This window comes from Stegastes partitus, unplaced genomic scaffold (genome assembly GCF_000690725.1).
Source record: "Stegastes partitus isolate 25-593 unplaced genomic scaffold, Stegastes_partitus-1.0.2 Scaffold32, whole genome shotgun sequence".
NCBI lineage: Eukaryota > Metazoa > Chordata > Actinopteri > Pomacentridae > Stegastes > Stegastes partitus.
Window position 1 is genome coordinate 43,553 of NW_007577763.1, and position 24,299 is coordinate 67,851.

Sequence of the window (24,299 nt, forward strand, 5' to 3'; positions counted from 1 at the left end):
CTTTTTGGAGCCAGCAGCTAGTGGACGTAGTGATATTGCAGGTTTTTGACACTTCCGGGTTGGCTTCATTTTTCAGGGCCGGTAGCTACGTCCATCTTTTATACAGTCTATGGCTAAAGCTAGCGCTCTCTCCTGATCGTCATCTGATTTGGGGAATGTTTCAACTCCAGCCAGAACCAGCAAAACTTGTTATCCAAGACAGTGTTAGCTTCAGCAGCTTACAGCCATGTCAGATGACTTGAGGAGCTAACGTTGGCTTAATCAGCTTCCTGCCTGTAAAAGGCACCAGTACAGTTTTCATTTGATCATCACCAGATAGAACTGAACAGAACCGAACTGAATAGAACCGATAGAGCTGCTTTACTCCAGCTCTGTCTCAAACCAATTGTTCCATGAAATACTGACTTCTTAAGAGGCTATGTGCTGTACATATGTGTTGCCTGATGCTGCTGGCTGGGTGACATCAGGAGAGGCTCGTGTTTGCCTAATAACAGAACAGGAGATGATCTCAGGAAGTCCACCTGATCGTATTCGGAGCCGGCCTCCAGCAGACTCTGCTGGATGGCAAACTGCAGCAGGTCTTCCTCCTCCTCCCTCATGCTGTCCCTCTGTTTGCCTCCCAGCATGGTGTATCCAGGCGGCGGCTCGAACACACACGGGGGAATCTCTCCGGCTCGACACGACACTGCAGCACAGGGGGAAAGGCAAAGGGCAGGAGAAGGCAGGAGAGTTACCTGACAGGTAGGAGACTAAAGGAGAAGAGTGGAGGAGAAAAACAGGAGGTGCAGAAAGGCCAGTAAAGGAAGCTGTCGCTCGCCATTTTCTCACCACAGCATTGTTGACCAAATAATTTCACCTCTCACTTGTGTGCGCTTTCATCAGTCTGCAACTTTACGATATCATCAAGGATTTCCAAAGAGCTTCCTTGTGAGCAGCCGCACAGTAAATTCTATCTCCCCTCTGCTGATTTAAACCTGGCTGCTGGGATTCCGATCAAGCGATAGGATGATGAAAGCGGGCCACAATCGCACACACAACAGCACCTTGCATTGGAAGCCAGCGATAAATACTGCTCATAACTCTATCAGGCCACTATAAACTGAAGCACGGCCGGGCTCCTGCAGTAAACGTGAGCGCAGATTTAGAAAGCAGCTTGTCAGAACAAAATATGAACTTCTGCCGCCATCTGGAATGTCGTCAGCCGAAGAGGAAGACGGGAAAGGATGAGCGTGTCCTTACTGGTGGAGCTGGAGCTGGAGACGCTGGAGGAGTCGCTGCCCGGGGACGGGGTGTCCGTCCTGGGGGTGTCCCTCTGTCCGTCTGCCTCCACCCCGACCTCGCCATCAGCACGGACGCCGTTTCCCTCCTCGCAGCCGTTCAGGTTGCTGAAGGTGATCCTGGCGTTGAGGATGTGGTAGAGGGGGATTTCTGCAGGGGGTGGAGGAGATCACAGCATGAGCTCAGCATCTGTTAGTTCTTTCATGTTTATGACTGATTTTAATCTCTTCCTGCATCTGTCCTCGTCTTATCTTAGCGTCTTTATGTATTAATTTTCATCCCCTCAGTTCAACCAGCCAGCCTCCCTCTCCATCCGTCCCTCGCCCTCCTGGCGCTCACCGATCTTGACAGGGAAGCCGGGCGGCAGCCGCAGAGTGATGAAGTCACGCAGCTTCGCGAACAGGGCGTTGGAGATGGCCATGAGGTCGATGATGGGCACCACTTGTTCTGATAGGGACAGAGGATGGGACTCACACAACCACAGCTTGGCTTTGAACCTGGAAACAAGAGCACACAAAGACAGAGTCTGGAGATTAATACTACAGAATGCCCTTCTGACGACGGATGCATGATGCTGGATTCTTGCAGATATCCAATAAACGATACTGATAAAAGCTCAAAGTCTCTCCTGCAGCGGGATTAACATAATAATCTGCCTCCTCTCGTAGCGACGGCCTCATTAAAAGGTGCACATTTATCAGGCAGAAAAAGAGAACTACTGCAACTTAAATGTAAAAGACACCAAGTTTATTCTTATTTACCATTTAATTTGCCTGTCATTGACATTTTAAATCACATGCCAGGACCATTGTGCCTCCCCACTTCTATCTGAAGTATAGTTGAAGTAATTTAAGTCCTCATCCAGACAGTCAGTTCTTTGGTCAGAGGTACACAAAGACATTGATTACTTCAGCTAACAGCGGCTGTCCACAAGCTGCTGACTCCTGTTCAAGCCGAGGCCAATCAATTCTTAGATTCTAATTTGTCCGATAATGAACACAGGACTAGAGCAGCTCTACAACCTCCCAGACGTCGCTCTCATGACGTCCCGTCACTTTTCATTAGGTGCTGCACAACAATGGAGCTGACTGCTGAAGCCGGCAGACAGGCAGCTGGAGGAACACCGGACAGCTGATTGGTTGATGAGACGGACGAACGCTGGCATCATCTGTGAGACTCAGTCTACGATGTGATTAATGGAAAGGACACAGAGAAGCTGAGACTTTAGCTAAATTACAAAGAAATAACATGAAGGCTAAATGCTGTCCTCTCATTTCATTTCAAGGCTCCAGGCAGTTTTTAAGCCTCTTTGACTATTTTTTCCTTTTTCTTCCTGAGAGACACTGCAGGCTTCCTTCATTTTTTGGTTTTGTTTCGTTAATAAACTGATGTGCAGTGAGTCATCCGGCACAGCTGAGTGATAGACTGCAGACACGGACTATCTAATTGCTCGACTCTCTAAAAGCTTTACAGAAACCCTCTGCTGACTTGTTTGTTGTCTGCCTGTCCGTCACCTCAGGATCTCAGTGGTCAGCGCCACGGACGGCTGCTTCCACTCTGACTATTGTGTCCATCATTTTGTCAGCTCTGCCACTTGGCAGTGAGCTCGGTGGCGACTCGCTGCCTGCCCGGCCAGCGGCTGCCTGCCTCTCTGCGTCACCTCTGGGTCTTGGTGGTGAGCTGGCACGGGTGGCCGATGTCCCTCTGAGTTGGGGACGAGCCGGGGTTGAAGTATTCCTCCGCCGTCAGCGCTGCAGGGTTTGTCACTGCAGGGGAGGACATCTGGGTCACCAGGGCCTGGGGGAGGAACGTAATGAATAAAATGAAACGCTTTCCACTTTAAAGAAGTCTTGCAGCTCTAAAAAACTGACTATGTGTGCAGGAATCCAGAGGATTATTAATCAATACCAGCGGCATGAAGATGAAAGATTCCTGGCTGTTCAGCCTCTCTGTCTTTGCTGTTCTCTGCTGTACAACAGAAACCTACGGGATCTGTCACGGCTTTGCTTTTACCTGCTGACATCTTCAACAGCTTGTGAAAGTCTCAAATCACAAACTATGGAGGACCACAAGTGACACGATAATAATAAAACATTTAATTAATCAGGAACTAATTTTACAATAGAAACAGTAGAGATTTGCGGCATGTAAAAGAAATCAATACATTCATGAAACAATTAGAAATAACTGGATTCACAAATTGAACTAAGATTATAGATTTTAGTCAGGTATTTGAAAGACTCCCATTTTAATTTCCATCTCTGCTTCATTCTATAAACTCTTTGTTTCTATTAGTTTTGTGGCCTCTCTGGGTCTAAACGAAGCAGAGCAGCGATAAGTCCAACATTATATACATGACCAGAAGAAACCGCAACAAACCACTCCTGTAATAACACCATGAATCTCATCATTTCTTTGGAAACGTTTGATTTCACTCTGCTCTGACGAGGTTAATCAGTTTAGGGAACATCTGGATGCATTTACCTCACATGTCAAAATCCACCATTCAGTCTGTGACAAAACAACACCTGCACATGACGGCCAATCAGAGGGCTTGTTTCAGCCACTGGTTGGTCAGGGAAGCTGAAATCAGAGGCTGTACCCGGCCAATCAGAAGGCTTGTTACATCAGAGGCTAAATGACTGATCACATCAACACCGAACAGAAAAAAGGAAACGAAAATGCAAATTGCTCTTTTAAAGGTCTGACTGAAACCTGTACTCTTTCATTTTGTTGTTTTTTCCCTTTTAAATTATATTTGTCAAATTGAAATTCCATTATTTATTCATAAGTTCATTAAGGTGTTTTAAATGTTAAAAAAAGGGGGAAAAAACAGTTTTATGTTGTTTTTGTGAATTCTTTTAATAATTCCTCTTTTCACTGCACATTAAAATATCCGTCCATCCATCCATCATCTCTACACCTTAATCCTCACTAGGGTCATGGGGGGCTGGAGTCTATCCCAGCTGACTCAGGGTGAAGGCAGGTTCACCTGGACAGGTCACCAGTCTATCACAGGGCTACACTTAGAGACAGACAACCAAGCACACTCACATTCACACCTACGGACAATTTAGAATCACCAATTAACCTCAACATGTTTTGTGTGGGAGAAAGCTGCAGAACCTGGAGAGAACCCACGCTGCACGTGGAGAACATGCAAACTCCACGCAGAAAGATCCCGGTGCCCCCACTGGGATGCGAACCGGAGACCTTCTTGCTACAAGGCAACAGTGCTACCAACTGCACCACCTTGCAGCCCTCATTAAAATATCAAATAGTGAATAAATTAGTAATTTAGTTAATTTATTTATGGATAAATTAATCAAATAATTTGTAAACAAACTTGTTAAAGCCTGTTTTAATTAATAAAATGCTTTATTGCTACTTCATGACACTCCTGGTCCTCCAGTCAGAGCAGTTTCTCTTTTCAGCATCCATCAGTAAACACTTCGCTGCTTTAATGACTAATTCGTTGTCATTGTGTGGCTTCAGCAGACCTGTCAGTGGACACGACTACTAGCGTGGACGGCCACAGACTTATGAAACACAAGAGAAATTCTGCCGAGTGCAATCGATGAGCTCAGTCGATGCCTTTTTAAAGTTTAGGGTTTGACAAAATTGAAACAAAACCACAGAAGAGTTTTGGAGCCACACAAATATCTGCAGAGCAAACTGGAGAGAAAGAAGCTTTTTGTTGTGCAGGGAGACGACAGAAAAGCCGGGAGAGCCGAAGAGAGCGGAGGTGACAGAACAGAGACCGAAGAGAAGCCGTGAGTCACAGACGCTCTCCAGCAGAAACAAATTAAAAAACATAATCAATATTTGAGAGCCGGTTGGAGCCTCTGAGTGAGTTCTGCTCCTGCCAGGACTCGTACAGCGGCGGTGCATCCAAAGGGACGTGGACGGTGCTGGAGCTAAAGGGCTGACTCACTGAGGACAGACTGATTACTGCTATCGCCAGGATGTCAGAAACAGAACCTGGTGGAAACCAACGTGTCTTCAAAACGCAACCAGAAGAACAAACAAACTGCAAGACAGCACAGAAGAAAGTCAGCAGACGGACATTCTCACCCCGTTGTTCGGTCCCATGTGCTGCTCTGCGATCCCGAGGAAGTTCTGCAGAGGAGTCTTCCCACCTGCTCACACAGAGAACACAGTTATCAGCCACCGACTGTCCTCTTGGTGTTTTCCACAGTCTCATCAAGCTCAGTGTTTAACTGATAACTTATTGCCTTAGATCAGGCTTTTATGGCATCCTATCATCAGCTCAGAGCCAGCATGGAGCGAACAGAGGCACAGTGGATCAGCTAAATCAAACACAAGTGAATTATGCTTTTAAGCAGCCAAGTGTGAGTGGTGTTACTCTAAAATATGGTCTAAATATGACTGCTGAACTTAATACATCACTATTCATTGACAGCATTTGAAAGATTAGCTCCTCGTCCTCAGAGTGTTTCACTTTTCCTTCCTCTCCCTCTCAAATGGACCTTTCGTTGGTCTGCGATTCACCTGGAGGACGCTACAAACCGCAGCTCCTATAAACAGCCACATCCCTAGAAGATGGGGATTTAATACATCACTACAAGGTGATTATGATACTCCGATAAAACAGAGGAAGGCCGTTTGTTATGGAGAAACATCGCCTTCATTATTGTGGGAAACAGCCACAACAGTAATCTGGAAAATCACATTTGGCAAAATGAGAAGAAAACAAACTGAAAACTAATTCAAACCAAAGGATGAATCATCTAATTCTTATTCCAACAATTCTACAGAACGCATTAAAAATGAATTATGAATATCATATACATGCATGCACATATGACATATAGAGTAAATCAGAGCTCCAATGTGCATAAACATCCCATTTAGGTCTTGAGAATAAAACTGGTTTTCTCACACAAAACTCATCACATATTCCTAAATAGCCAGTTCACAGCATCCAGTTCGCCGTCCATTCACTCTGCTCACACCAGTCTGTCTCACCTGACCTCTCCACAATCAGCCTCAGTTCTTCTGAACCGTCCATGTCTCAGATTGTCTTTGTGCTGTAATTTACTCTGTTTGTTCTTTGCCTGATTTCTGACCCAGCCTCCGTCCTGGACTCCTGCTTCGTCTGCCTGGTTCTTGGAACCTTGTGAGGAAATCTTCTTTTATTAAGTAAACTTTGATTTTGGGTTTAGCTTTAGAGCCGGTAACTCTGACCCTCAGCAGTGCAAAGCTTAATGAACAGACGTGGGATGCAGTTCTTCTTTCTGCAACAAGGATCCATCCATGAAACCCAGTAAATCTCAGACTGGCATGACCCATTCGACTCTTCCCAACCATGTCATTAAATATAGAAAATCCCACAGCCTCTAAACTCTACTTGTATGTATTCCAGCCCCTGTCTACCATTTGGAACTTGTTCACAATGTAGACAGCTGCAACTGCACCACATGGACTTGCCACCAGGTCTCCTCACGTTGGTTAGCAGAGACAAATAATGAGCGTCCTATCTTGAGCTGCAGAACCCATCAGTCCCCTCATTCCCGTCACTGTGTCTGCTGGAAGACCTCCCACCGGTAGACACCAGTTACTCATCTCACTATCGCCAAGACAACGGCGCAGCAGAAGTGGAAGTCTGTCCTCACATATCAATCACTGGATTACCCCAAAGCTCGTCACCACCCTCCTGTTCTGCACGTCATCTCTTTTTTTTTTGTGTGTTTTTGTCCTATTTCTTTCCATACAGTGAATCCACCACATATACAAACACAAAAAGAGAATGATGCCCAACAACCGTCCCTCTGCCCACACCTCAGGATTACAGTGTCAGTGTTATTACACACCGATACCCTCCATCCGTCTGCTGAGGGCTTCAACCACGCCATCCATCTTCATCTCAAAATGCACAACTTCTGCTACACTGACGCCGACCATTCACACTACTCCAAACCTCTGTTTATCGTTGTATTAGAACCCCTAACATGGAGCTGTCTGAAAACTCTAGAGATGTGTTTCAGTGTGGATGGGATGAAATGGAGACTTTGGAGACAATGACATCCATGTTGGCTCTCTGATTGGTCACGTTCTCACCATGTGACCATTTTTCAGGAGAAAACAAAAACATCAGCCTTGACTACCTGTGATTAATCCAACATGAACGGTGAATTACTGCTGACCTCGTCATCTCTGCCTGCAGCTGTTGTGTAGTTCAGGAAACCTCCCTGTTCTTGCTGCTTTATGTGTGCACGACAACGCACATGTCAAATGTGTTATCAGGCACACGAGCACTGAAATGATTCCTGAAACTGTCCTAAAATCCGCAGCTCAGATAGTTTGCATCAAACACATTGTTCTGCACAGAGAAGGTCAGACATTTATGTGAAGTAACATCAAGCAAAACACATTTTCTGTTGAACGGAGCATCTCAACAATGAGGATTATTTAAATAAGCAACATCCATCCATCCATTATCTATACACCGCTTAATCCTCACGGGGGTCGCAGGGGGGCTGGAGCCTATCCCAGCCGACTTAGGGCGAAGGCAGGTTCACCTGGACAGGTAACCAGTCTATCACAGGGCCACACTTAGAGACAGACAACCAAGCACACTCACATTCACACCTACGGACAATTTAGAATCACCAATTAACCTCAACATGTTTTTGGACTGTGTGGGAGGAAGCCGGAGAAACCGGAGAGAACCCACGCTGCAGGAGGAGAACATGCAAACTCAGAACACAGAAGGATCCCGGTGCCCCCACCGGGACGCAAACCGTCCACCTTCTTGCTGCGAGGCAACAGTGCTACCAACTGCGCCACCTTGCAGCCCTAAATAAGCAACAGTTAAAGTTAAATATAACTTCTGATTCTGGTCTATAGAATGCATGCTGTTCAATTTAAATCCAGTGTGAAGCAGAAAGAAAAAGAAATGCATGCATTTCATATGTGAAACAACCAAAACTAGGTCTGACAGAATGGTTCTGTTCATGTAGGATCTCATCATGTGAAGACAGCGAAGATGAGATACCGAGGAGGTTCAGAGTGAAAGATGCCTTTGCATGTCGGAGCGCAGAGGAATAACTTGTCGGAGTGTGGTTGGGATTCAGACGGTGCTGTGGTTGCCTCTACCAACCAGAAATTGAATGAGTAATCCACTGCAGGCAGAGCAAAGGTCCATCATTAGGGTTAATGTCAGCGGCACGGCACTGTGGTTTTTAAAAGAAGCATCTCCATCTAATCTGTCTGCAGCTGCTGTTGGGTCTCTTATGATATATATATATATCACATTACGTTTTTACAGCATTAACAAACTGACGAGAAGTAGCACAAGGGAAGAGCGAATAGAGCGAGTCACTCATTCAGGAGTCGATGTCGCTTCCAGAAACCCTTTCTGCTGCATGTTAGTGACCTGCAATGTGATGGGTGATCCAGGCTGACAGCGCCAGTCCAAGGAGGAAAACCTGCTTAATCCTGTTTGATTTATGATCTGAACCAGAAAATGAGACGGAGCCACCCAGTGAGTGTTTCAGCTGTTGGCCGAGCCTCGGGCTGATCTCATCGGGTTCAGGTGAGAGGGATCACTCTGCTGCTCCTTGGGCTGGAGGTCACAGAGGACGACGGACGAGTTCAGCAGCTGCAGCTGAACATCGACCGAAGACGTCCACTTAAAAGGGACTCACCTTTAGTCTTGTTCTTGTTCTGGTCGGACAGATGGTCGGTTCTGGTCCTGGTGATCAGCTCAACGTTGGATGCTGCATACACCTGAAAGAGGAGACATTATGATCAGGATAAACACACCATTTCTCTTCCTTTCTGACACGGCCAGAAAAAAACAAAGAGCAGTTCTAAAACAGCACATCATGCATTTGTGTCCAATCACAGCCCTGCTGCTCCAGTCCAATGTCCTGGTTCTACGGTCCACAGCAGGACACAGCCTGCGGTCCTCCCCAGTCCCATAAAAATAACGTCACAATAAAATATTGAGCAGGCTGCTGATCCGCTGAAGTGAAATGAAGAACTAAGAGGCACCAAAGAGAAGCCCAGCAGCTGTAGTCTGTTGATGTTTGTGACTTTAGATCAATGATGCAGAAAACCGTTGACTTTCAGGCAGCAGGGTTTTACTGTCCAGCCTCCTAAAGTGCTCTAAACCACCGGTGACAGATGGTCCTGGTGTCTGACACCCGTCTCCCTTCGCTCTCTCCAGGGGTCCACAGAACAAATGGGGTCAAGGTAACGCATGTGTCTTTTTTAACTAATTTGAATGGCCATCTGCTCCTACGTATGTGCTCACAAATCATCTTCATCTGAGGGTAAACAATTCATACTTGGATGTTAAAGAAAACACATTGAACAAGTGGGAATAAAACACTTCAGGTGGACCTTCAGGACACATCAGCCTGAGTTCTGACAGCAGAGGGTCAGCGAGCTCTACCTTGGCTTCATATCCATTCACCGTCTCCGTCTTCTCGCTCCTCCAGCCCAGGATGCCCGTCTTATTCCTGCAACAAAGGACATCCCAGATCAGTTCCCTGTGCTCTCAACAGCTCATTATTTAGTTATTTTCACATCCTGAGCAATCTGCAGACATGCACCTGACACGACACCATAAACACAGAGCAGAATCAGCATCTCCCCGGAGACTGCAAGTCACCGGACCTGTTGTTCCTCCGTAACGTGCAGCCTGAACAACCCTGCTACTGTTGTCCTTGTTTGTCTTCAAGTGAAGATCAGCAGTTCAGCATGCAATTAGGAAACCTGCCCAGAAGGCAGTGAGGCATATCTTGTCTTCATCATCTGTTCACATCAGCGAACTGCTTGCAGACTAAACAGAGTTTCAAGGATGTTTACTCCCTCATGTCAGACTGGATATATTTGGAGTAAAAGTGAAATAATATCACATATTGTTATGTTAAATACTTTTAAAAGGCAGGTCTGGAAGGTTTCTGCTCTAATGTCACCATGAACTAACTGGTATGAAGTCCGATGGAGGCGTTTAACAATCACGATGAACAATAATCATCACAGCATTGTCTTCTGTCCTTCACTTTGGTTTAGAGACCAAACCTGCACCACTAATCACATTCCCACAAGCCAGAGCTGTACTTTGCCAATTAGGAAACATTAGCATGTTAACACACTAAGCTAAGGTGTAAATATGATAAACCACAACTGCTGCACATCAGCATATGAGTAATGTCATTATGAGCATGACGGCATGCTGATGCTGGACTTTAGCTCCAGCTGTGTTTAATGCAGCCTCTCACCGTATGAGTTTAGAGGTACGTTAATGAGTTTAGAGGTACGTTAATGAGTTTAGAGGTATGTTAATGAGTTTAGAGGTATGTTAATGAGTTTAGAGGTACATTAATGAGGGCTCAGTAAACCTGGTACTCGTCGGTCCTCTAACAGCAGAACTGCAGAGCTGGAGTTTGGCGCGAGGCTGCGTACAGACGTGTGAGCTCCAGAGGAGGACGTCCTGTCTGACAAAGTGGTTTGCTCCGGCATCATAAATAGATTATTGGCATGTAGACAGGAGTGCTGACCAGGGAGAGTGCACGGAGGTGACACCGAGCCACGAGTCTGACGGGGAGATGATTACCTCTCAGCCAGCACCTCTGCCTGCTCACTGCTCTCCATCTTCTTTAAATCTGTTAACATTCGCTTCCAGTCTCTGCGTCTCTCTCTGTCGTTCACCCATCCATCACTGCGTTATTCGCGCCATATTTTTCTCCTTTTTCTACTCCAACACTATCCCCTCTCTCCTCTTCTGGCTCACACTTTGTGCTTTTCCTCCATATTCTGTGTCACATTCATCCTTTTCTCTGTTTATCACTGCATGCCTTCCCTCTCCGGTTCCTTTCCCTCGCTCTTCTACATCTTTCACCCTTCTCTCTTCCTTTTCTTTGCCATTTTCTGCCCTCCATCCTTCTCTGTCCAAAAGTCCTCCTGTTCTATCGTCCTTCTCTCTTCGTCTCTGTCACATCAGTCTTATCTCCACCTGAGCGGAATAAGATGAGTTTTGTCCTCTGTGCCCCTGCTGGGTCCACATCTCCCTCCTCTCTCCTCCGTTCCACTTCTTTCATCTCCGTATCACTTGCAGTAACCCTCTGTCCCGTCTGCCTCCACGATGTCTTTGGATCTGCTATCTGCCTCCTCATCTCCATGTTCACTGGTGCATTTTACTGTTCCAGACTTCCATTAACATCTGTCCTCGGTGATCCCATCCTAAGTGAACAGCTTTAAGTACGGTCCTGAATACACCCAGGATGGATCGAGGACATTTTTAGACCCGTTTTCGGAGGTACTCCAGGTCACACATTCTTTATGTTAACACAAAGGTGTCCTGGGCCACACTAAAGGACCACCGATGCATGAGTAGGACGGACTGATTCACACACCAAGAGAAACAAGAACAACAACATTTTTAAAATCTTCTTCAAGGGAAGCGCAATCTTCTTCATCTTCTTTTTTTCTGGCAAAACGGGAAGTGCATTGCTGCCTCCCACCAGTTAAACAGAACGACGCATTTGGTCGTTTAAGATGATGAATGATGTTCACGTCATCGTGCATACAGAGCAGGAGTTCTGACTGAGATCCAATCACAAGCGGTCCCTCGAGACGAATGTGGAGACGCATTTGTAGCAGGTGCAAGCTGACGTCCAGCCGAGCTGAGAACTGTCCTCTGATCAGATCAGCCCAGAAGCACGTTAATGCCAGGTGTGAACAGGCCCTTAGTCTGAGGCCAGTGTGTCCCTCCACATCAGGCTTATCTCTGCAGCTTTTTGGGGCATCTTTGCCTTTTGAGTTCACATAAGACACAAAGGCTCCAGAGTGGAGGACTCCTGGTATGACTAAAATCAACCCAAAGTATCAAGAGGGCGCCAAAACCCCTGAGTGTGCTGAAACCAACAAGGGTAGGTTATGTTAATATTATATATTATATTGCATAGGGAGGAGCTTTTGTAGCACAGACAGGTCGTCTTCATAGAGTCTCTTCAAACTACATTTTTAGAATGACCTAAGTCGTATGATTTCATTACAGGAATGTTTCATCAGTTATGTAGATTAAGTATATAATTAATAATCAGTGTTCAATGAACTCTAACGATTAGTTCTGCATGATTTATTCGTCTCCACTTCCTCCCACTGCTGCTGCGTTCGCTCTGACCGCCACCAGAGAACAGGCCTTAACCTCTTCAACTTGGCTGTGGGCTGCAGTGTAGGAACCAGCACCAGAGAAGCACAGACACAAAACCAACCCCAACAACAAAAGAAGAATTTTTCTCTGCTCAGAAAAAAAAAACTGCACACAAGCAGAACATGTTCTGTGGCTGCTGTTGCTGCAGAAAGTGATGTGTACTTGTCCTAAGAATGATTTCCTCATGCATGATTACAAGCTGTATACTAACGTCACACCTTTCTTATAATGAACTTAGAATAACTTATATTGACCGTCCTGTCTATTCTGAACATCGGCGCTGCGTCTGACCTCTCAAAGGCAATGTTGCGGGTGTCCAGCTGAGTGGTCACCACCGGGGCAGACAGCCTGGCCGCGACCTGCTCGTCGCTGGGTTGCACCGCCCCCAGAAGACCCAACCCGGCGGCGTTGCTGCTGCAGGCGCCGCCGTTCCCTCGGCCAGGAGAGAGCGCCGTCAGGGACGAGACGCACAAGGTCTCACAGAACACCAGCTGCCTGTCGTGGTCCACCTCCATCACCTCCGCGCTGGAGTCTGAGAGGACAAGACACAGGAAGAGAAGCTCAAGCAATGAATTAGTTTAATGAATTAAAACTAAGAGTGTCCAGGAAGCTGCAAGACACAAACAGGGAAAAGAGAGGAGGAGTGATGTGGAGAGACTGCACGTGTTGTTGCAGATGGAAAAGGAAAGAGCAAATGAGACACCAGGCAGCACAAAGAAACACTGCAAGAGAGAGCATTATGCAGAGACTCAAAAAAGTCCAACGGAAAGGTCAAAGGAGGAGGAAGAATTTAAAGTGGAGAGGGAAAAAAAGGATAAAAATAAAAGAAGAAACAGGTAAAGCAGTGCAGAGAGGAGGGAGGAGAGCTGTGCAATCAGGCTGCAAAGAAAGGCACCGCAAGAGAGAGAGAAGGGATCGTCCTGGAAAGGTGCCGTCACACCTGCACTAGTTTTTCTGAATATTCGCTTCATCTCATGTTCACTCCGAGTGAAGCTCCTGTGACTGCTAAATACAGTCTTCCTGCACCTGATGTCCCTGCAGGGGGTTTGGAAGGACGAGAGGTGTCCGGGGACAGGAAGACAAACTGCTGCTAATCTGGGCTCACATCTTAAAGGAAAAGTTTAACATTTTGATGAATAAACTGGCCTTCTTACCGAGTTATGTGAGAAGATGAGGCCAGTCTGAACGGTAAATATGAGCCCCAGCCAGCAGCTGGTTAGCTTATCTTAAAGACTGGAGACAGGTGTGAAACTGCGACCCCGGCTCTGTAAAGGTAATCAAAGCTGCCTCATACTAGTCTATAGACAACCAGAGAGCTTGATGAGGGATGATGGGCTGGACTCTGATGTGGTCTTCTATAATCCTCAACAAGAAAACAAATATATTTCAAAAATGTGCTTCTGGTCTCTCATCTCACGGCTTCCTGTACCTGGACACGGCTCTCGTCGGTCCCACAGAGCGAGGCTTGAGGCTGAGCTCTCACCTTGCCCCCTGAAGATGAAGCTCCGGTTTCCTCTCTGCCAGGTCATCTGCTCAAAGCCCATCAGGGTGGTGTCGACGCGGAGGCACTGGCCACTCTTCCAAACCCTGTAGGTGTCGCTGGGGCAGATACGAGACACCAGGGGCACTACGGACAAACACAGACACGCCTTGACTTCACAGCTTCTAATGAACATGTGCAGGGCTGAATGCAACAGGGTTCACTTCTTTTCTGGGATTTTCATTTTGGCGCTGATAAATCATTTCTAACCCACATTTCTAAAAGTGCCACAGATAAAGCAAACTACACAACGGAAGCATCACTGTTCAGTACAACAGAGAGGAAACAGACGGCCAGAGGACGCCGATAACATGATTAACTCGGACTGGTTAGCACTGAATCCAAGGACATGCAGACTGGACTCACCCCAGCTGGTAAACTCCCATTTCATCTCCACATAGAAGTCTTGGGCCTGGACAGAAAGCGTGGGAGGAGACGGAGAGAGAGAGGAAGACAAATGAGAAGGCACCGGGCATTGATAAAGAGGAAGATAGAGAGCGAATTGGGGAGATAGAGAGTGATGGAGCTAAAGATAAATAGACATGGAGAGGAGAATAGCGATGCGGAGGAAAAGACAAAGTGGGAGAGTGAACAAATGCAACGAGGCTGCCTCATTGTCTGTGCCAACGATGAGAGGCCTGGCACAGAGAAGTGGTGTATGTGGGGTTAATAATAGAACTGACGGGTGGAGGACGGAGAGGACAGGGATGTGGGTCAGAGCAGATGAAGAGTTGATGCTGGAAAGTGACGAGTGCCAGGCTGTGGTGTCCACCGCCACGGCCGAGCGTGTTCATGAGTTGGTGTGTCGGGAGCAGCTAGATGAAGAGCAGCGTGGAAGCTGCAGGAGTCTAACCATCAGCCTCCTCATCGCTGCTGCTGCTGCTGCTGGGCCTTTAAGAACGCCACTCCTCGCCCCAGGAGGGAACAGCGATGACTCAAATTACCCCGAGACAGACAGTTTTGCAACACAGACATATCCTCTGAGTGTATGTCCCTTGTTAAATAGTAAACAAAGTTATTAATATCTTCAAAGGGAAGATCTCATCCTACAACAAAGATGTAAATATTAAAAAGATTCATCTGCATTTCAAATGAATTCATGTCTGCACAGAACCCCCGACACGAGTTGCTGTTACTTGGTCATGTATGTGTGTGTGTGTGTGTGTGTGTGTGCGCGCGCGGTCACTGGAGACTGTCTTTTTCCATGTGTACGTTGCGTGTTTGTTTGTGTGAGATCTCACTTGGCGCAGTCTCTCCAGCAGGACGGGGATGCCCGCCAGTCTCTTGGCAGTTCGCTGGTAGTCACGGTAACGGAGCACAAGACGCACCAGCTCCGGATCTCTGGTGCTCACCGCCTCCTGAAGGACTGAGAGAGACGGAGAGTAAAACAGAGCCAATCGCTCAGGCCTCATCTAAAATTTATGCACATGAGCAATTTAAGGGGTCAGCAAGAAGTGCCGAAACTGAAGTAGGCCAAAGGAAAAGCTGGTACGACCAATTACTGCAGCTCGCCGCCATTCATCAGACCGCCACGCTGCTGTTAATCTTACAAGCTGTGCCACACTTGAATGATGATAGAACAAAGTTCTGTGAGCAGAAACCAAAGAGGATTTCAGAACTTAATACTCTGCAACAGAACATCCGTGACAATAACAAAGATTTCTCTTTATTGCCTCTAATCCATCACCATCAAGACACAAGCAGCCTGAAGTCACGTGACACAAGTGGAGAGGCAGCTGCCAGCGAAACAAACAACATCCAAATGCAGGGTGTTTTATGGGCGGATATAGTTTCAAGGTTAAAAATTAATTGATTTCACACTCCGTTATCCTTCCATTGCCAAATCGTTCCACGACATCCGCACAGTGCCAGCATGGAGGAGACGTCTGGCATGAACCTGCTGATATTCTGCGAAAGCTTTGCGAGTGCTTTGTGTTTCCTAAACGCATCAGTCACTAAAAGGACACAACTGTGAAAAAATCTCGTGTAAAATCGAGCTAATGGGAACTGCAAGCTACTGTGCAACCACAGTGTGTAATAAATTAAACACTATACGTGATTAAGTCTTCTGATTGTGACCAAAAACAATGTCTGTGGCAGAATGTTCTGCATTTTCTGAAGACATTTTGAAAAATAAATTAAAATGCATTACAAGGGTAACTGAGCAGGACTCAGTCACATAAACGGTAATTCACATTTTTGTCCAAGGTTTTTATAGTTGACATTTAGAGAGCAAGCCTGATGTGTTGGTCTGCTGTGGCTCAGAGGCACACAGGACCTGGCAGCACTAGTCTGATCATACACACTGTGCACATCCAGTCATTGATGAGGAAAGCCAACTGGCTGCCAGCACCATCATAATTGCTTATTGGCTCCACAACCCACAGATTGACATGCCCACAATGGCAGGAATTAAGTGGTGGTTTACATTTAGACTGATGCACCTTGAGGAACTACCGTTAAAGGTGTACCGATAAGCCCAAAGCACACAGTCCCAAATGCCAATAGTCGGACAGGAACTCGTTATTTGCTGCTTGTTTTTAATTATGCATTAAAAAGCTGCTGAGTAACTACTAAAGACTTAAGAAGTTTTTGTTTTGTTAGCTAAAGCGTTACCTATAAACATTTATTTCCAGAGATGATGAAAATGTTTTATCATATTTAAGAAAGAAAACAAGTGACTGTAGGAAAGATTCTGCCCCACATGAGTAATAAAGATGCTGTTCTACCAATAAACTTCATTAAAAACATGGATGAAGCGACTGTTTTGAACGCATCATCTTGCTCTTTTGAAACCAGTCGTAACAAGCGAGGGCTGGATGTGACGGAGAGCTATAAGACGCTACACAGATGGAAGCGACCTGTCGATCACAGGGCAGCCCTGTGAAGCAGTGGAAACACTCTGTTTTACCATCGTTTACAAAATGAGCACCGTGCTGCACTGAAGGAGACGTGAAACCAGCAACTGAGACCATAAACTGTATATAAAATCTTTACTGAGGTCACAAATGAAGTGAGAAGTAGGTTTGTTTTACATTGACTTCTGAAAGCACAGGTGTCCTCCCCCTGCTGGTTGTTAGAAAGAATGACAGTTTAATTAAGAGTGTGCTGATTGTAGACCCAAAGGCTTCGTCTAGACTTCATATACAGACTATGGTTCTGCCTGTGGAGTCAGAGTCACAGCTGTTATATCAACGTATAAGAACAAATACGGACAAAATCCAAAATTCTTTTCAAAGGAATAAAAACAGTTTTTGGAAAACGTGGTAGCATTTTTTTTTTAGCTTGAAACACTTTCAAGCTCCCACTACACCATACTCTACACAGCCTGTGTGTACTGTACACTGCGTCACCACAAATATACACAACACACACACTCACCGGTCCATCCATTGCGGTTCTCCTTGCTAACGTCAGCTCCATGCTGCAGCAGGACCCTGGCACAGTCCAGGTGTCCCAGCGTGACGGCCAGGTGCAGGGGAGTCCGGCCTCGAGGGTCCAGAGCCTCCAGGTCGGTCTGGAGGAGAAACAGATGAGGAGAAAACGTTTGAAAGCAGCGGTTCTGGAGAGCAGGGTTGGGCTAAAGAGAACCATAGAGCGGGACGAGAGGAAATGGAGGTTAATTGTGTATCACGGTAGCGCTCGTCTAGCTCGAACAGTAAACGGAGAAATACATTAATGATACCGATGTTCCAGTGATGAGCGAGACACTGTGACAGGTGCTAATTGATTTGTCACCACTCCAACATGGCTGCACTCCTTCATCCGGCTTATTTTCTCGCTGGAAGGACCAGTTCTGTTTGCTCTGTTAAACCAGCCTCCACCTACAGCTCTTCATGTGGCCTCCAGAACCCGGACCGCGGTTTAGGCCTCAGACAAGTTTGAACCTTGGAGAGGATATGTGGGCAGAAATCAGCTGCTCAACCTGCTGTGCCACCCTGCAGACTGTATAACCTGCAGCCTCTTTGTCACCAAAAATACATGTTCTGAGCAGCGTGGCAGAACAAAAAGCATAATTAAAGCTCGAGGCGTCAGCTCTGTATTTAGAAGCATGTCAGCACCAGCTCACTTGTCAGTCAGATTACATTAGTGTTAATCTTTCATATCAATCACACCAACGCTCTGATACACCGAATTAAAAGGAAGCACGGCAGGGGGCTTTTAAAACCCGCTCAAACATTAAAACAAGTTTGGTGGAAAGCTACGGCTAATTTTAGATGCTCAGAATACGAACTTGACTTTGGATTCTGGTGTATATTTAAACCAGATAAATAAATTTTTTTTTAAAAAGGCATTACTGGCTTTGCATGATGCGTTTTCAGTTCAAAAAATGGTTTAACATGTTTTTGGAAAAACATGCTTTGCTGACACATGTTAGATTAGTAGATGTTAGCAGGAGCTAGCAGGCGATTCGCTGAAATTAGCATAACGAGTGTAGGCTGTTTCCTGTACGAGGTCAAAATATCTAAATACCAGCACCTGTAACGTGACGTATTAATTAGTGAGCGAATTGAAATAATTTAACAGAAACAATTTGTTTTTGCACAGATTTAACAAAGTACACGTAATTATTAATGAGCTTTATCATTATCTGCTCGGCTAAGGTCACTCGTGGCTGTAGGTTTATATGAAGCTAACATGATTTGTTGGTGTTCCTGGCAAAAAACAAATAAACAAAAAAAACATTGTATTGAACAGAATGCTGATAAAGAACTCCTGTAACATTTAGTACACTCGCTGGTCAGCAAGGAGGCTAAAACCGACCCTTTATGACTTTGTGGCAGATTTGCAGGAAAGAAATTAGTTTTCCAGAAAATGTTGCCACAGTTTAATCCTGTTGTCCACTAGGGGCACTATAACGAGACGCTTGCCGGCGGTTTGTCCCCACATTGACACAGACGTGTTGCTGCACCCTTGCTGTGATTTTTACTGTTGAAGCAAGTTCCTGGTTTAATGTTTGGATCTGCTGGTGGACTGTTCTCACTCTGCCCGAGTGTGTTTCCTCCCACAGTCCGAACACATGCACACTAGTTAAAGAGGTGATTTAATACTGGCTGTATGAATGTGGGCATGGCTGTCTGTCTCTTAGCCCAGTGATGGACTGGCAGTCTGTCCGAGGCTGAGCTGGGACACACTCCAGCTTTCCGTGGCTCTGTGAGGGATAACGTGGGTATATCTAACAGATTGGACTGTTTGCCAAACATTCACCACAGCGTTAGCCATAAGTACACTCTGAGTTTGCTGCATGCCAAATTTGCACATTAAAGTATGAACTTGCTGCATATTCATGGCAACATTGCAGCTGTTTGACAAAACCTAAAATGTTTAGGTCTCGTGTTTCGATTTACAGGTTAGTCTCGTCAATGAAAGACAACCGGACAAGACAGTTTGCTGCCACAAATGATAAAGTATATAAACATGTAATCATTAATCAGAAAGACTAAAAATCCCCTGAGTGTTAAACATTCATTAGATCTGTTGATGACACCTGACTCGTGGTGCTTGTACACCTGATCAGAGGTCGTGTCTCTGTCACACCATCACACTGAATCAGTTCCTGTCTGTACTGCTCTGCATGGACCCGTCCATCCTCCGGCTCTATATGCTCCGCTGTCTTCATGTTGCCTCTTCAAAATCAGCAACTTTTACCGTCCTGATCTTAGATCTGCTGTCCAATTAACCAGAGCTGCTGACGGCCACCATTACCCAGCTACCAGGCTGATCCAAGGTCAGTTTTGTCAGTCCGTCGAGGGCTTGAATTCTAATTAAGGATTACTCTCTGAGGTAAGTGTAGCGTGTCTCAGAATCAGCACTTTGATAAAGACTGTAGGGAAGCTGTGGAAAAGCCTTTCCAGAAAGTGAAATGAGACCATTTGGAGACGACGTTTGGTTTGTTATAATATGAATATTACAATATAAGTCACAGAATGCTGTACAGCTGAGCAGGTGACCACAGGGCGGGTCTGAGCCCTGGTCGGTCCATATGTGGTGGGGAATACAGGTGAGTGCAGCCCTGGCCTGCCTCACCTGCTGGCCAATCACCTAATCAGAGAAGGATATTTACGTCAGGTGCTCCCCTTTGTTCTCTCTCTGCTTCCTGAACTCTGTCCCTACTGTGGCTGGTAGTGTTTGGTGGCCAGGAAGGAAAAGCTGCTTCATATGCACAATCTTCTTTAAAGTAACTGCATATTAATGTCAACCATCCTTTTGTTTGAAGTTTTGGTCGACTATAAAGCCATTTTGACCCTCTGCTAGACCAGTGATTTTGTTAATGGCCCACAAGAGAGGTGGTGAGTAGGATGATTTTAAAATGCATTTTAATGTATATGTAGGTTGAGCCTGGCTGATAACCTTTTCCCCTTTTTCCAGGTTTATTCCAGGTTCTCCTGCATTTTTAACCACTGCTGTTTTGCCTGTTAATTTAGTTTTGTTTTTTTTTTTTGCATTGGTTTAGCCAGCTGGGCTATATTGCTTTTGTTTTTCATTCTTTTGTGTTTAGTTTTCTTTTTTTCAGAGCAGAGTGCCACTTGGTGGAAAGACCAGGCACCCATGGTGAGGTCCCTTCACTTCCTTTTTGCATGTGAGTAACTGCACAGGGACACGACATAGATTACACCATTTTGCTGTGAGGATTGTTGTGTTGCACCCTGGTGAGCATAGGTGGCACCCCTAGTCCCTCCTCTTTGTAGTCTGCCTCTCCACAAGTGACTTCTGCTTGGTTCTTTGTTTTTAAATTGACGTTCCACTGAGTGTTTTTTTTAAAAATTCCTATTGAGAACTTATTATAACAAAGTAATATTTTCCACCCATTTTGCTGTTTCTTTTTAATTTATCTAACTTTTGTTTCTTTGCAGCAGTTCCAGTCAACCCTGTTTGTTCTGTTTTTAGCATCATCAAAAACACGTCTCTGCCTTCCAGTACTGAATCTGTGTGCCTTCATTTCCACTTTTCAAACATAAGACAGTACAATTAGTATTTCCTGGGGTGCAATCCCCCAGGTGGCGTTGTTCGACGTTCCTTCAAATCCTCCATATAGTGCACCTCGCCACAAATGGCAGTAAGAGGAAGGGAATGAACTGACAGACCCCCCAAAAAGTTCTGCTCTGCAGGAGGAAGCTGCCTTGAATATTTACTCTCCTCCATGTAAAACATCAAAAGTGACTGGTGGNGCTTTTACAAGACTGAATTTCCCTTCTGGGATAAATAAAGTATTTTTCATTTTTTCATTCATTCATTCATATTAATGTCAACCATCCTTTTGTTTGAAGTTTTGGTCGACTATAAAGCCATTCTGACCCTCTGCTAGACCAGTGATTTTGTTAATGGCCCACAAGAGAGGTGGTGAGTAGGATTTTTAAATGCATTTGAATGTATATGTAGGTTGGCTGATAACCTTTTCCCCTTTCTCCAGGTTCTCCTGCATTTTTAACCACTGCTGTTTTGCCTGTTAATTTAGTTTTTTTTGCATTGGTTTAGCCAGCTGGGCTACGTTGCTTTTGTTTCTCATTCTTTTGTGTTTAGTTTTCTTCTTTTCAGAGCAGAGTGCCACTTGGTGGAGAGACCAGGCACCCATGATGAGGTCCCTTCACTTTCTTTTTGCATGTGAGTAACTGCACAGGGACATGACATAGACTGCACCATTTTGTGAGGATTGTTGTGTTGCACCCAGGTGAGCATAGGTGGCACCCCTAGTCACTCCTCATTGTAGTCTGCCTCTCCACAAGTGGCTTCTGCTTGGTTCTTTATTTTTAGTAGTTATTTTGGGCTGGATTTTAAATTGACGTTCCACTGAGTGTTTTTTTTTTCTTAATTCCTATTGAGAACTTATTATAATAAAGTAATTTTTTCACCCATTTCGCAGTTTCTTTTTAATTTATCTAACTTTTGTGTCTTTGCAGCAGTTCCAGTCAACCCTGTTTGTTCTGTTTTTAGCATCATCAAAAATTTTTGAAAACACGTCTCTGCCTTCCAGTACTGAATCTGTGTGCGTTTATTTCCACTTTTCAAACATAAGACAGTACAATTAGTATTTCCTGGGGTGCAATCCCCCAGGTGGCGTTGTTCGGCGTTCCTTCAAATCCTCCATATAGTGCACCTCGCCACAAACAGCAGTAAGAGGAAAGGAACTGACAGACCCCCCAAAAAGTTCTGCTCTGCAGGAGGAAGCTGCCTTGAATATTTACTCTGCTCCATGTAAAACATCAAAAGTGACTGGTGGCAGCGGTCCAGCAGAGGTTAACAGAAGACGAGGAGCCCGAAAGACTCAGCATTTACATGATCAGTCAGTTACTGCAGCCTTCTGGTTGTCCTATTTGCAAGGGAAATTAAGAACACACACGAATATGGAAGATCAAATGAATGCAAAGAGATGCTCCCATACACAATGCCCTGGAAATGTTTTAGCATGTCGAGAATTGAGTTTAGTGAAGCATAACTCAATAACACGAACATGATACCATGGTTTTAGTGTGTTAATGGGTGCACTATCTCTGTACAATCTCTAATCTCTCCACAGTGTCTCCAAAGAGAGAGAACTGGAGAGAACGACTGACATAAATAACGTGGGTAGAGAGATTTGTGTTGTAAGAAAATGCCTGTCAGCAACAACTGAAACATCTAAGACGGGCAAAGATGGAGAGAGAGCGGAAAAGAAAAGAGCAATGATTGCTGTTGCAAGTGCAAACAAAGCTACTGTGAGGAGAGAAGAGAAGGAGGAGGAGCGCTAGAAGGGAGCTGCAGGAGGCAACAACATGAGGAAGTCCCTGAGGACCAGCAGGCTGGGAGCCGAGGGAGCGACGGATGGAGCGTCATAGCAACACGGGAGAGAGCGGCAGTCAGCTTTGTTGGTGCGCCGGAGAACGAACGGAGTCCAGGTGTAACATGCAAATACAGCCGCTCGGAGCGCCGTGCATGAGCGTGCACGTTTTAACACAAGCAGCGTCTCAAAGGACACTGCAGGCAAGTTGTGCTTACGCAGCGCAAATGTGACGACCTGTCAAAGTCACAGAAAGCTCCGTCTAAAGCGAGGCGTCCATCATTTAAACAGCATGACAGCGAGAGAGCTGGTGGAAGAATGAACTGAATGTTAATGCTGAGTCTGAAAAACATTTCCCTCCCAAAGATGGAAATGGTATTTTGGAGAGAAACCATTCACACATTGTTCTGAGCACATGAGAAGCCCAAAGAATGGAACAAAGATTATGGTTTTAAAAAGGACTACTTGGCTCTTGTTTCCTTTTTGTCTTTTTATGGCACGGTGCTGTCCTGCAGCTGCCTTTCATCCATGGCGCCCCTCTGAGTGGCTGTAACGTTGGTGATTATCAGTTTAGGCTTGTTTTACAGCTTGGTTTCGATTCATCTGGAGGGTGAGCGGCTGAAATGCAGCTCAGAGCGAGAGGAGAGAGAAGGTGTTGACAAGGGAGAGGATAACCAGAAACATGGTGAGGTGGAGGAAGACAGAAGGAGAAGGGAGGAAGTGATGGCAGAAGAACAGGAGGATGTAGACAGACGGGTCAGAGAAAGTCCAGGACAGAAAACAGTACGATTCATATAACAGAGGAAACATCGGAACGATCCACTGAACTGCAGACTTCCTCTTCTCCTCCACTACACCTGACGCAGCTCCTGTCTTTCTAAGAGAATGATTAAAAAAGCAAGAATAGGAGAATATTTGTCAAGTGTCTTCTCGGCTTTTATTTTTTCCTACAGCACTTCTCTGTGATGCATTATACTACGAGGCATAACATCCATTATGCTGGTCGTTGCAAGTCGGTCTAAGTAAGCATGACAAATGAATCCCTGCAGTGTTGTTCAGCGCACATCAGCCTCTCGTGTTTAAGAACCAGAATTATTCAGAGTTTCTATTCAAATTCAGAGCTTGTTAACTGAGAGCAAGTTGCTGCCACAGATGTTTCAAAGGTTTTGGCATCTCCAGTTCTGAGCCATGTTCTGGTCCAGCAACCTCTCCATCATCAGTTCTCCTCTGTTTGCAGCAAACATGGCAGTACAACACCTTATCAAATCTGCTCAACAGCACGAGTCAGCATGTGAGAAATCTGTTGTGATGACACCTCCGAGCGGCACCAGAAAACGGCGCCAGCCTCGTACTGCAGCTTCGGTGATTTGCTCTGGTTCATTTGGTCCAATTTGCATCAGAAGCAGCAGAAATTGTGACAGACGGCGGTCAGAGTTAACAGAGCACGCTCGGAGACGTCCTTCAGAACCGATCTCTAGATAAACGACTGCACAAGCTTCACTGGGAGCAACAACAGGGGCCGCGTTAGGGCAAGCAGC

The 24,299-nt window shown here is 45.6% G+C and overlaps 1 protein-coding gene across 1 annotated transcript in view; it reads right to left on the reverse strand.

Moving 5' to 3' along the window:
- The window catches only part of ankrd13b (ankyrin repeat domain 13B), a 44,585-nt gene that overhangs the window by 7,140 nt on the left and 13,146 nt on the right, over positions 1-24,299 (reverse strand). Inside the window, exons 2-14 of the mRNA XM_008300004.1 lie at positions 17,388-17,523; positions 15,248-15,372; positions 14,373-14,418; positions 13,950-14,093; positions 12,929-12,998; positions 12,758-12,880; positions 9,701-9,767; positions 8,949-9,030; positions 5,353-5,417; positions 2,939-3,075; positions 1,618-1,775; positions 1,240-1,428; positions 522-685 (exon numbers count right to left, since the gene is read on the reverse strand). Coding sequence (XP_008298226.1) covers positions 522-685; positions 1,240-1,428; positions 1,618-1,775; positions 2,939-3,075; positions 5,353-5,417; positions 8,949-9,030; positions 9,701-9,767; positions 12,758-12,880; positions 12,929-12,998; positions 13,950-14,093; positions 14,373-14,418; positions 15,248-15,372; positions 17,388-17,523 — 1,506 coding nt within the window. The remainder of the gene's footprint in view (positions 1-521; positions 686-1,239; positions 1,429-1,617; positions 1,776-2,938; positions 3,076-5,352; positions 5,418-8,948; positions 9,031-9,700; positions 9,768-12,757; positions 12,881-12,928; positions 12,999-13,949; positions 14,094-14,372; positions 14,419-15,247; positions 15,373-17,387; positions 17,524-24,299) is intronic.